The sequence below is a fragment of the Engystomops pustulosus genome, chromosome 6, assembly GCF_040894005.1.
Source record: "Engystomops pustulosus chromosome 6, aEngPut4.maternal, whole genome shotgun sequence".
Lineage (NCBI taxonomy): Eukaryota > Metazoa > Chordata > Amphibia > Anura > Leptodactylidae > Engystomops > Engystomops pustulosus.
The window spans coordinates 159,011,636-159,026,103 of record NC_092416.1 but is presented as its reverse complement, the minus strand read 5'-3'; the positions used below and the strand labels follow the sequence as shown (position 1 = coordinate 159,026,103).

Genomic DNA, 14,468 nt, shown 5'->3' with positions numbered 1-14,468 from the left:
GCTGCGATTTTAAAATAGAAAATGCTTCAACGGTAAGGGGTTATCCAAATCAATTTCATTTTATAAACAGGCACATTTTACATAACATATCTCTACAAACCTCCTTAAAGGGTTTGCAACTTTATAACATGTTTTTTGCAATGTGTAAGCGTTGGGGGCGGCATATTGGGAAGTTTAGCAATAAACATCTAGAATAAGTTATACATCACATCTTTTTTCTAGAAATGTAAAGTAAAGCCCCTGGTTCAGAAATGTCTTTTACCTCATCAGCTGCCATTCCTGTCCAAAAAATGGCCACAAGTGGAGGGTCATGTACTTGGTCATGTACTTGGGACAAGTATTTAGAAGGGGATTGTGTTGCGCAAGCTGGCTTTTTCATGCAACAGATCGGGGGGGGGGGGGCGGCCATCAGACGATCCGACTGATTGGGACTGAGCGCGGGATTTAAGTTTCGATTTGTGTCGCAAGAACAAGCACTTACATGCATCAGGAAGAAGAAGGTGAACTCCGGCGGACCTGATCGGGGAAGCGACACATGCAGGATATCGGGCGCACAATCTTCTTGAATTGGGGCAGATGTGCATTCCGGTCAGACACTCCGGAGCGGGGAATGCGCATGGTCGGGTAAGTAAATGTGCCCCATTATGTTAGTATTCATGAATATAAACTTAAGGACCTCAAAGGTAGATTGTTCATGGGCATTTAGGACCATACGACCCTCCATCTGCGGCCATTTTATGGGCAGGAATGCCTGGCAGAGGGACTTTACTTTTCATCTAAAAAAGCGGCACAGTACTATTAATAGATGTATATCGCTAAATTACCTAATATCCTGCCCCCCACATCTACAAAAATTACAAAAAGCAAGAGGCCAACCATTCTAATTCCTGGCACTGCAGTAATATTCTAATACTTATCACAACCTTAAAAAAACAGGTCACATAACTATTTGATAAAATGCCATCCTGCAAGGCAAAACATAAACCCAAAAAGAAAAAGAATGGATGCATAAGTTGTCATAGATGTATATAGATATCGATGTTAAAAACAATTAAAAAGCACAAATCTGTGCACATGAAAAAGGTTCCCCCTTCCCTTTTTCATAAACAAATAGTGAAGAAATATAACCCATATGCACATGTATACATAGATACATGTAAACCTTTCTTTAAATATTAAGGTATATCTGAACAGTAGTAAATAAGTAAGCAGGGGTAAAGCCGATCCTAAAATACATGTTGCCAACATAGTTGCCAAGTTGGGGCACATTTACTAAGGGTCCGCACACCACATTTTTGTCAGGTTTTTTGGCGCACACGATCGAATTTTGGCCCAATCGCACCACTTTTCATGCGACACAAATCGGGGGACGTGGCCGTCGGACAACCGGACTGATTCAGACTAAGCACGGGATTTAAAATTCAAATTGTGTCATAAGACAATGCACTCACATACACCGGGAAGAAGAAGGTGAACTCCGGCGGACCTCAGCGGGGAAGCGACACATGCAGGATATCAGATGCACAATCTTAGTGAATCGCGCCGGACTTCAACCTTGTCAGACAACTCACCTCGGGGATCGCGATAGGACCCGGTAAGTAAATGTGCCCCAATATCACTAATACTGCATAATAAACAAGATTCAAGTGAGATGCATAATACCTACAAAAGTCACAGCTGGTTAACACGACAAGGGAATAGAGATGAAGGGGACCGCAAATTCCCCACGCGTATCGCCTGTCCTGGCACAAGTGATGTATATACCGCTGACTAACCCCTGGATTGGGTGCAAAACAAGCAAAACAAGCATGGTGTGCGTGTCACCGGTCAACATGCAGATATGTCCAGAATGCTAGGCGTGCGTTCCAAGCAGTCGGAAACATGAAAGTATGCGCATGCGCGCAGAGGTTACAATCTATAGATCAGTTATATCAGGGAACGCCGGAGTACTGCTTAGGTATTTGTGACGACGGCAAAGTTTTATGTGCATGGTGTTCCCAATCCAGCGATAGCACTAATGAGCAGCCTCAACAAGACACTTAAAACAAATCCCTACGAGCCCCCCCCCACCCCAACATGTTTCCCTGGAACACTGTCGTCATCAGGGGGATCCCCTGGTGTTTCACGAAACATGTCATGGGGGGCTTGTAGGGATTGTGTTTTAAGTGTCTTGTTGAGGCGTCTCATTAGTGCTATCGCTGCAGAGATACACTAGTAGAATTCAGTAGAGGAGAGATCTGTCTCAAGTATACATTAACTTTTTGTCTTCATACCAATAAGGGTTAAGTTTTAGGCCTGACCAATAAGACTCTTAGGACAGTTTGGAATCAAGGTGTAAAGTTGCCTTGGCAGTCCTATAAGGGTTTATTATGCTTGGTGTTAATGGTAGATTTCCTTTCCAACATCATAATCTGCGCACCGCCATCGGCACACAATGGGGGTCATTTACTAAGGGCCCGTCGGTTTTCACGAATTTTTCAGTTTTGCGCCAAATTGCCCCGGGACTTTGGCGCACACGATCGGATTGTGGCGCCGACTTCCACGCAAAAATAGCACTCACATACACCGAGACAGAGAAGGTGAAGGACTTCAGCGCAGCAGCGACACCTAGTGGACATGGGGCGCACGACCTTAGTGAATCCTGGCAGAACCCGAATCAGCGTCGGAGAACACGCCGCTGGATTGCGACTGGACCGGGTAAGTAAATCTGCCCCAATATGATGTCAGCAAGTGGCTGACATCATGGAATATGCAACGGCAGAGTGTGGGGACTGGAAGATGGAGCCTGAGCTGAAGACAGAAGATGACCTGCGGGGGGAGTCGGAAAGGTGAATACATAGTTTTTTGGGTTTTATTAGGCTGGCCAGGGGGCTGCTGGCTATATACTGGGGAGTAGGCACTGGCTATATACAAGGGGGCTGCTGGCTATATACTGGAGAAAATAGGCTGCTGTCTATATACTGGGGGCAGGGGCCTACTGGCTATATACTAGGGGGCAGAAGCTGGTTATATTCTAGGAAACAGGGGCTGGCTATATACTGGGGGGCTGCTGGATATATACACGGGGGCATGTGCTTGCTGGCTATATACTGGGGAGGCTGTGACCAATGCATTTCCCCCCTAGGCTAATACTAGAGTCAATAGTTTTTCCCAGTTTTATGTGTTAAAATGAGGTGCCTCGGCTTTTATTTGGATCTGCTTATACTCACATACATACGGTAATAAGATAAAAATGATAATAACCACCCCCTCTGTCTTTAAATCCCTAACCATTTTATACAACTTTGCTTGCGGTCAATGTGTGTGTGATTTTTTTTACCTGGTTTATTATTTGCCTCTTTCTGGACATGGCCCCTTTTAATCTAACCGGAACAATGAGGTATATAATATAAACAAAATGTTCCAAAGTAACTGGCTCCAAGGAACTTTCCACCATTGCCTTCGGCTATGTAACTTGGGCGCCGTACAAAAAAGGATGTACTCGTTAAAAAATCTAGGCACTTCCTTGAGCGAGACCAGATACAAAGTGGAGACCCTGCACATCCAAGCCATTAGCTGCATTGCACCAATCCAGGTAATACCATTTATCACATATTGGTCTCAGCTTCTTCATATTTATGGCAGAATGCTTACCAATAATTGTTATTATTATCACTATATAGTCTGCTGGAATATAATCTTTCTTTATTTACATTTTTTTAATTACTATTATTGTTCTTACTTTGTACATTTAGGCTGATTTCACATCTTCTTTTAGGATTTTGACAGAATCTACAACCATTGCTCCTCAGTTAGAGCAGATCTGTACAGTGCTGTAGAATATGATGGTTGTATATAAATGAATCTGTATTATTATTATTATTATTATTTACAGAGCCATAGGTGGTAGTGAAAAACTTTTCTTGTGATGTGATGTTGGTGGAGTTATTAGATTTTTACTAGTTTACTAGATTGCCTCAAAAAGTGGAAACCCGCACAGCAAATGTATACTTAGAGTATGCCTCAAGAGGCCATCACACTCTGATTGGCAATATGTAACCAGAAAAAAGAGACAAAGGGGAGTGTGTATAGGCCAAAAATATCTATATACAAATCTTTATTTATGTCACAAATGATAAACACTACAAAACATGCATATATATTGTTAAAAACACCTAAAACGTACAAATGTACATGCAGTTTGACTAGATTAGTATTTTATAGATGGTCTAAATCAAGATGTGCAGCACAGAGAAAGAAACTCAAACTACCTCCCCTTTAAGAACACAACTTAACACTGCCTCATATATACACAAAAACTACTATAATACCTTCTCCGATAAACTAGAATATACAGTAACTACTATAATACTGTCCCCTATGTACAAGAATATAATTACTATAATACTGTCCCCTATGTACAAGAATATAGCTACTATAATACTGTCCCCTATGTACAAGAATATAATTACTATAATACTGTCCCCTATGTACAAGAATATAGCTACTATGATACTGCCCCCTATGTACAAGAATATAGCTACTATAATACTGCCCCCTATGTATAAGAATATAACTACTATAATACTGTCCCCTATGTACAATAATATAACTACTATAATACAGCCCCCTATGTACAAGAATATAACTACTATAATACTGCCCCCTATGTACAAGAATATAACTACTATAATACTGCCCCCTATGTACAAGAATATAATTACTATAATACTACCCCCTATGTATAAGAATATAACTACTATAATACTGCCCTCTATGTACAAGAATATAACTACTATAATACTGCCCCCTATGTACAAGAATATAACTACTATAATACTGCCCCCTATGTACAAGAATATAACTACTATAATACTGCCCCCTATGTACAAGAATATAACTACTATAATACTACTACCCCCTATGTATAAGAATATAACTACTATAATACTGCCCCCTATGTATAAGAATATAACTACTATAATACTGCCCCCTATGTACAAGAATATAACTACTATAATACTGCCCTCTATGTACAAGAATATAACTACTATAATACTGCCCCCTATGTACAAGAATATAGCTACTATAATACTGCCCTCTATGTACAAGAATATAACTACTATAATACTGCCCCCTATGTACAAGAATATAGCTACTATAATACTGCCCTCTATGTACAAGAATATAACTACTATAATACTACCCCCTATGTATAAGAATATAAGTACTATAATACTGCCCTCTATGTACAAGAATATAACTACTATAATACTGCCCCCTATGTACAAGAATATAACTACTATAATACTGCCCCCTATGTACAAGAATATAACTACTATAATACTGCCCCCTATGTACAAGAATATAACTACTATAATACTACTACCCCCTATGTATAAGAATATAACTACTATAATACTGCCCCCTATGTATAAGAATATAACTACTATAATACTGCCCCCTATGTACAAGAATATAACTACTATAATACTGCCCCCTATGTACAAGAATATAGCTACTATAATACTGCCCCCTATGTATAAGAATATAACTACTATAATACTGACCCTATGTACAAGAATATAACTACTATAATACTGCCCTCTATGTACAAGAATATAACTACTATAATACTGCCCCCTATGTACAAGAATATAACTACTATAATACTGCTCCTATGTACAAGAATAAAACTACTATGATAATGCCCCTTATGTACAAGAATATAACTACTATAATACTGCCCCCCATGTACAAGAATATAACTAACTTAATACTGCTCCCTATGTACAAGAATATAACTACTATAATACTGCTCCCTATGTACAATAATATAACTAATTTAATACTGCTCCCTATGTACAAGAATATAACTACTATAATACTTCCCCCTATGTACAAGAATATACCTACTATAATACTGCCCTTATGTACAAGAATATAACTACTATAATACTGCCCCCTATGTACAGGAATATAACTACTATAACACTGCTCCCTATGTACAAGAATATAACTAATTTAATACTGCCCACTATGTTCAAGAATATAACTACTATAATAATGTCCCCTATGTACAAGGATATAACTACTATAATACTGCCCCCTATGTACAAAAATATAACTACTATAATACTGCCAAATATGAACAAAAATATAACTACTATAATACTGCCCCCTATGTACAGGAATATAGCTACTATAATACTGCCCCCTATGTACAAGAATATAACTACTATAATACTGCCCCCTATGTACAAGAATATAACTACTATAATACTGCCCCCTATGTACAAAAATATAACCTCTATAATACTGCCCCTATTTGCAAAAATATAACTACTATAAAACTGCCCCCTATGTACGGGAATATAACTACTATAAAACTGCCCCCTATGTACAAGAATATAACTACCATAATACTGCATTTTATGTATAAGAATATAACTACTATAATACTGCCCCCTATGTACAAGAATATAACTACTATAATACTGCCCCCTATGTACAAGAATATAACTACTATAATACTGCCCCCTATGTACAAGAATATAACTACTATAATACTGCCCCCTATGTACAAGAATATAACTACTATAATACTGCTCCCTATGTACAAGAATAGAATTACTATAATACTGCCCCCTATGTACAATAATATAACTAATTTAACCCCTTAAGGACGCAGCCATTTTGCAGGTTAAGGCTCAGCCCGATTTTTTGGATTCTGACCTGCGTCGCTTTATATGGTTATAACTTTTGAACACTGTTACTTATCAAAACGATTCTGAGATTGTTTTTTCCCCACATGTTGTACTTCATTTTAGTGGTAAATTTTGGCTGATAAGTTTTGCGTTTATTTGCAAAAAAAAAGAAAATATGATAAATTTTTTGAAAAATTTGCCATTTTCGAAATTCAAAATCATTGCGTTTCCAGGCAGATAGATTTACCACCTAAATAAGTTGCTGAATAACATTCCCCATTTGTCTACTTTACATTTTCATAATTTTTGATATGTCTGGATAATTTATTTTGATGTCACGCGGCTTACAAAAAGAATATCGCTTTTCCGGATTTTCAGAATTGACTATTTTGGGGATAAATACAGTTTGGAATGAAATTTTACATATTTAGCATCAAAACCCCCCTATATAATCAACCCAATTTCAAATCTGCACCCCTCAAGCTATCAGAAACCGCTTTTACGAAGATTGTTAACCCCTTGAGATCTTCATAGTAATTGAATCAAAATGGAGGTGAAATTTAGAATGGTCAAATTGTTCCCTTATACGTTCATTTAGCACTAAAATTTACACATTTCCAAAATATAAAAAGAGAAAACCCACCATACAATTTGTTCTGCAATTTCTCCTGAGTACAAAGACCCCCCACATGTGGCCGTTACTTGTTTTATGGGCGCACAGCGAGACGCAGAAGGGAAGGAGCGCCCTGCAGCTGCCAGGATTTTAGTTTCCTCATTGGCCCCTTTTGAAGGCTATAAAATTTTCGCTTTTGCGCTATTAGGGCCATGTGATGCCATTTTTTTTGCGGGATGAGATGCTTTTTCCATTGTTACCATTTTGGGGTTGGTATCACCTATTGTTGAAAATTTAGGAACTTTTTTTGAGGGCAGGAGTAGAAAAGCATCAATTCTGTACTGGATTTTTTACTCTTTTTTTTTTTGGTGTTCACCGTATAGACTAATAATCATGTTATCTTTATTCTATGGGTCGATACAATTACGGGGATACCAGACTTGAATATATTTTCTTACGTTTTACTAAATTTGTCAAACAAAACCCTAATGTGGGGAAAAATCTATCATTTATGTATTGCCGTCTTCCAAGTGACATAACATTGTTACTTTTTTGGCTACGGAGCTGGTTGATGGCTTGTTTTTTGCGGGACATGTTGTACTTTGCACCAGTATCATGTCGGAGTACACATGGTTTTTTGATCGCATTTTATAGCATTTTTTGTGGGATTGAATAGCTAAAAATCATAATTTTTGGAAGGTTTATAGCAGTTTTTTTTTACGGCGTTTATCGTGGGGGTTCAATAATGATTTACTTTTATTCTACGGGTTGTTACGGACGCGGTGATACTATATATGTGGGGTTTGTGTTATGATTTAGACTTTTTTTTTAGTTATATGTCTCTTTATATGTTTTGGGGGTTTTGGGCATTTTTAGTGATTTATTACTTTATTTTTTTATTGAATAACATTTTTTTTTTTACTTTTTCACTTTTATACCATGGGACATGAAGAAGCAATCTTCTGATTGCTTCTTCATGATAATATTCTGCAATACTCATGTATTGCAGGGTATTATCAGTGTCAGCCTATACACTTGCATAGGCTGGCACTGTGCCAGTAAGATGACGTCACAGACGCCATCTTACTGGCAATTCTTGCAGGTAACTCTGGGGTCCAGATCGGACCCCAGAGTTACTATAGCAACGATCGGCGCACCCCGAAAACGGTTCGGGGGGGCCGATCGTGGGGGAAAGACCCCCCAGATACATGTTAGATGCCGCGGTCGCGCTGACCGCGGCATTTAACGGGTTAAGCACCCGCGATCGGAGACAACTCCGATCGCGGGTGTTACACTGGGGTGCCGGCTATCAGTCACAGCCGGCACCCCGTCTTTCCCGATGCCGGTTCGGCTCAGATCTTGAGCCAAACCGGCATCAGCTCAGCGTACGATATATCGGACGCTGAGCGCTAAGTCACTGAGCTCAGCGTCCGATATATCGGACGCTGAGCGGGAAGAGGTTAATACTGCTCTCTATGTACAATAATATAACTACTATAATACTGCCCCAATGTACAGGAATATAACTGCTATTACTACTACTATTATGCCATATAACACCGCCAACAAGTCCCCTGTATATTGCCAGCCAGTCCTTCCAGTATACAGCCAACCAGTCCCATCAGTATACAGCCAGCCTACCCCCTTGATATAGCCAGTTCCCCATGGGTATAGCCACCCCTTCCCCATATAACCAACCAGCCCCCCAGTATATAGCCAGCCAGCCTCCCCAGTATATAGCCAGCCAGTTCCCCCCAGTATACAGCCAGCCTGACCGCTGTATATAGCCATCCCCCATATACATAGCTATCGAGCCCCCCCCACTATATAGGCAGCCTCCCAGTAGATAACCAGCCAAGCCCTAGTACATAGCCAGCCCCCCAGTATACAGCCAGCCAGTCCCCTCAGTATACAGCCAGCATGCCCCCTGAATACAGCTAGCCCCCCTGGATATAGCCAGCCCCCCCTGGATATAGCCAGTCAGCTCCCATAGTATATAGCCAGCTATTCCCTTTATGTAGCCACCCAGTATAAAGCCATCCCCCCTGTATATAGCCAGCCCCTGTTTACAGCCAGCCCCGCAGTATATAGCCAGCCAGTACCTCCCCAGTATAAAATTAGCCTGCCCCCCCAATATATAGCCAGCCATACACCCCACATATAGTCAGCCCCCAGTATATAGACAGCCAGTCCCCCCAGTATATAGGTAGCCCCCCATTATATAGACAGCCAGTCCCCCCATTATATAGACAGCCCTTCCCCCCAGTATAAAGCCAGCCAGTCCCCCCGGTATATATCTAGCCCCCCCCCATATAGCCAGCCAGTTCCCTGGTATACAGCAAGATAGTCCCCCCAGTATACAGCCTGCCTGCCCCCTGTATATAGCCAGCCCCCTGTATACAGCTAGCTAGTCCCCTGAATATAGCCAGTCAGCCCCTGTAATAGCCAGCCAGTCTTCCCAGTTTATAGCAAGCCATTCCCGGAATAAATAACCAGCCTGCCCCCTTGACATAACCAATCCCCTCATATAGCCAGCCCCCCAGTATATAGCCCACCAGTCCCTCCACTATACAGCCAGTCTCCCAGTATACAGCCATCCCCCCTATATATAGCCAGCCCCTGTATATAGCCAGCTAGCCCCTCGCTAGTATATTTCCAGCCTGCCCCCAATATATAGCCAGCCTGCCCCCCAGTATATAGTCAGTCCCCCCATATAAGCAGCCAGTCCCCTAGAATATAGCCACCCACCATATATATTCAGCCCCTGTATATAGCCATCCCCCAGTATATAGCCAGCCTGCCTCCCCAGTATATAGCCAACCAGTCTCCCCAGTATTTAGCCAGCCAGTCCCCCTGGATATAGTCAGCTTCCCCACATAACCATCCCCCAGTATACAGCCAGTCTGCAAGTATACAGCCAGCCTGCCCCCAGTATATAGCCAGCTCCCCTGGATATAACCAGCCACCCCAGTATACAGCTAGCCTGCCCCTTGTATATAGACAGCCAGCCCCCCTCCCCAGTATATAGGCAGCCAGTCCTGCCCTGCCCAGCACATAAAAATAATAAACCGTGTACTCACCATGTACTCACCTCCGACACTCCCCCTCCTTTATATCCCCAGCCCCCCCCCCCCATATAGCCATCCAGCCCCCCAGTATATAGCTAGTAGTTGGGTCACGCGATAAGCAGTCTGACCACTATTAATGCATGACACCAGACCCGCAACTTGGAATTTTGGGGCCCCTGATTGGAATATTTTTGTGAGCCCCCCAACTGGCATCCATTCCCACATTGATACATGATATTGTATACACACTTTTTTTTAACAAAGCATTTTTAAACCGTGACAAGCTAGACAGGACCCATGTGCCCACCCAGTATATAGATAGCCCTAGCACATGCCCACTCAGTATATAGATAGCCCCTGCATGTGTCCTCTCAGTATATAGATAGCCATAGTACATGCCCACTCAGTGTATAGATAGCCCCTGCACTTTCCCACTCAGTGTATAGATAGCCCCTGCACTTTCCCACTCAGTGTATAGATAGCCCCTGCACTTGTCCACTCAGTGTATAGATAGCCCCTGCACTTGCCCACTCAGTGTATAGATAGCCCCTGCACTTGCCCACTCAGTGTATAGATAGCCCCTGCACTTGCCCACTCAGTGTATAGACAGCCCCACCGGTTCACATATAGCTCCTTTCCAGTTCACAGCAGATGTCCAAGTTTAATGAAATGTCCTGCCTGATGCCCCCTTTAATGAAATGTCCTGCCAAGCAGTGGCGTACCGACCGCGGTACTGGCAGTCGGGCAGGAGCCTCCGTCCGTCTGGACAGGAAGCACCTGCTCGTCACTGTATAGTGCTCGATGCGGCCGCTTGAGCTCTATAACCGGAGCAATGTGGCCGAAAGACAACCCCGCCGCACATCGATCCATGAACTGGGCTGCGCGGCCACGTGATGACGTCAGGCCGCGCACCCTTTCCTGTCCAGACGTGTGCGGAAGACAGAAGATGCGGGACCCGCTGCCTGAGGGGAGTACAGGGTTTTTTTTTTTAAATCTGAGGTAAAAGGGGCTTATTGTATAAATGTATATGATATGCTAATTAATTGTGGGGGGGCCAGAATATGAAATAATTCATTGTGGGGGTACAGAATATGTAATAATTCATTGTGAGGGGACAGAATATGAAATAATTCATTATGGGGGGACAGAATATGTAATAATTCATTGTGAGGGGACAGAATATGAAATAATTCATTGTGGGGGGAGAGAATATTAAATAATTAATTGTGGGGGGCAGAATATGTAATAATCACTGAAATGCCGCTTAGCAGAAAGGGTTTTGAGAGTTTTTTTAGGTATAATTTGGGGGGGGCCCCATTAGGAATTTTGTCCTGGGGCCCAGTGGAGTCTAGTTACGCCACTGCTGCCAAGGTTTTTTTTCCTCATTTAAGGCCAGGGAATTTGGGGGCTAGTAGGTACTATGACCCCCTTGGGCCCTCCTTTTGATTTAAAAGGGGGGGGGGCCTTGAACACATTCCCACTAGACCCCCTATGATAGCGGCCCTGCATGACACTACAATCTCTGTAAAGTAACAGTCAGCAGATTACTCACAGGGCTCCCGGGATCATAACAGTCCAAGACAAGGACCAGGCTACTGCTGCAAGAAAATAGTATTTTAGAAATTTGCAAATAAGTGTTAGATAGTACCTACCTGTAGGTAGTACCTGTAGCTGCATAGTGGTGAGCCCCAAGAACAGTTATATTAATGGGGGGCCTTAGGCATGTTAGCCGTATACTATCCAGCTCCACCCCCAGTGTTGCCTTGCATGTCCAACCAGTTTGCTTGAAAATACTATTTTTCAATAAAGCAGATACTGGCCGAAATGTGCCAGTATCATCCTTAAAATGACTCTGTTTCTTTATATGTTTTCTATAAAACAAACAAGAATTAGTTAAAATGGAATAAAAATGTTCTTATTGACAAAGACTTTGCATTTCTTTATTAAAGGGGTTGTCCATGTACAGCACACACTTACTGCTCTCATTCGGCCATTAGACAGGCCGCTACCACCAGTTACTGTTTGTATCCAAAGTCCGGTGGAGACTCAGCATCAGCATTGCATAAATCCGCTACAGCAGCAGTTGAAGGCCGTAGCAGGTGTGTGCAATGTCGACGTTTCATCAACCCCGACCTAGAGGCCATCAGTCACGAGCAGTGCCGCAGCTAAAGGGGAGCACCAGAAAGTCTGAGTATTCGCCTAGAGCCATATGTCCAGCGTTTATTGAATTCGGACAGCCCCTTTAAAGGAAACCTACCACTTGTAGTGGCAGGTTTCCGATGGCAATATCGGGCACCAGCTCAGGGTGAGCTGGTGCCGGAGCTTATTTTAGTTAGTGTTTTAAACCGCGGTATCGCGGTTTAAAACACTTTTTAAACGTTGTAGCCGGCGCAGGCAGGTACGCGCTCGGCGCTTACCGTGCACGCGGCTCTCATTCACTTCCTATGTAGCCGCGTGCACGGTAAGCGCCGAGCGCGTACCTGCCTGCACCGGCTACAACGTTTAAAAAGTGTTTTAAACCGCGATACCGCGGTTTAAAACACTAACTAAAATAAGCTCCGGCACCAGCTCACCCTGAGCTGGTGCCCGATATTGCCATCGGAAACCTGCCACTACAAGTGGTAGGTTTCCTTTAAATATAAATGTTTCACATCATTGTGTATATTCCTACATCGTTTTGTTTTGGCAATTTTTTATTTATTTATTTTTTTACTTTTTCCAGTGCCGCTGACCCCTACTGAAACGAAATGAAATTCCTGTGGGCCTTCCTGTTGTTGGCATTTACTATAGACTCAGTCTATTCATATGCAAGCAGATCTCCAGCAGACTACAGACAAGGTAAGCCAAAGAGTGATGAATGGTTTGTCAGGGTTATAACTACAATCACAGAGGTGTCCTGGAAATAACCTCCATGACCTACCCACAGTATAACATTATATCTGATCCATGGAGGACTAACAACCATCCCATCCATTGTTTTAATCTTGCATTCACAGAGAGGCTTAATAATAATAATTCCTTAACATATATACTGCACACAGATTACGCAGCGCTGCACAGAACTTGCCAAATGGGTCCCTAATGGGGTTCACAATCTATCATTAACCTACCAGTATGTTAAGGAGTGTGGGAGGACACCGGAGGACCCAGAGGAAACGGAGAGAACATACAAACTCTTTGCAGATGTTGACCCTGCTCCCTGGGACTTGAATCCAGGTCCCTAGTGCTGCAAGGCTGTAATGGATAGACCATCCATTATAAATCATTGAAACCTCTTTAACCTTTGGACAGACACACTTTTTGAGACTTTAAATAATAACCTAAAAGGGTTTGTCCAATTTGAACAAATTTGTTTATGATCACTTTGCCCAGACTAAGGAAGTAAGCAATGAACAGCAAACAGAGATCTAGTATACATTGCATATAGAAAATGTATGGAAAATCACATTATGTAAACAATAATATTTATATGTTGGAACTAGACAAACCCCTTTCCGGCTTGTCATGAGAACTATATGAATCAAATGTAAACTTAGCCTGCATGTAACAGTATTAAACTTCAATGTAAACTATACCTGAATGTATAAATGGATCCTTACAGACACTGTGATTCTGAGATCAGACCCCCCTATTAATTTCCAGAATAAGTGGAGCATCAGTTCTTAGACTCTATTTCAGCCACTCATGAACAATCTCTAAGTGATACAGTGGGTTTGGGTTATCTAGTCTAAAGGCAATCTACCGACAGGATGAAGGATTGTAAACCAAGCACACTGACATACTGGTGCGTGCCCCCTCTTGCAGGATTCACTTTTCTTTAAGCTGCCCTTGTTTTTAGAATAAAAGGCTTTAAAATAATAAGGGGCTCCAGGTTCCATTAAAATCTCTGGAGCCTGGAGCCTCTCAGGCTCATTTGCATAATTTTCAAATGCTTTTTTGTAAAAATGAAGAAATAAGAATCTAAAAAAGATTGGATCCAGCAAGAGGGGGAGCACACCAGTATGTCAGTGTGCTTGGTTTACAATCCTTCCTCCTAGTGGTAGAATTCCTCTAAGTTTAAGAACTTGTGCTAAGTTAAGAATCCCTTGTGCACAATATAAA

The 14,468-nt window shown here is 41.9% G+C and overlaps 1 protein-coding gene across 3 annotated transcripts in view; it reads left to right on the top strand.

Annotated features, from left to right (window-relative positions):
* The window catches only part of LOC140066147 (uncharacterized), a 118,640-nt gene that overhangs the window by 54,707 nt on the left and 49,465 nt on the right, over positions 1-14,468 (top strand). For 2 of the 3 annotated variants that reach the window (XM_072113686.1, XM_072113684.1), the window contains exons 1-2: positions 3,443-3,574; positions 13,090-13,205. In XM_072113686.1, the coding sequence (XP_071969787.1) occupies positions 13,115-13,205 (91 nt within the window). In that variant the 5' untranslated portion in view covers positions 3,443-3,574; positions 13,090-13,114. Of the gene's footprint in view, positions 1-3,442; positions 3,575-13,089; positions 13,206-14,468 lie in introns of those variants that run through there. The other variant, XM_072113685.1, reaches the window with a different exon arrangement.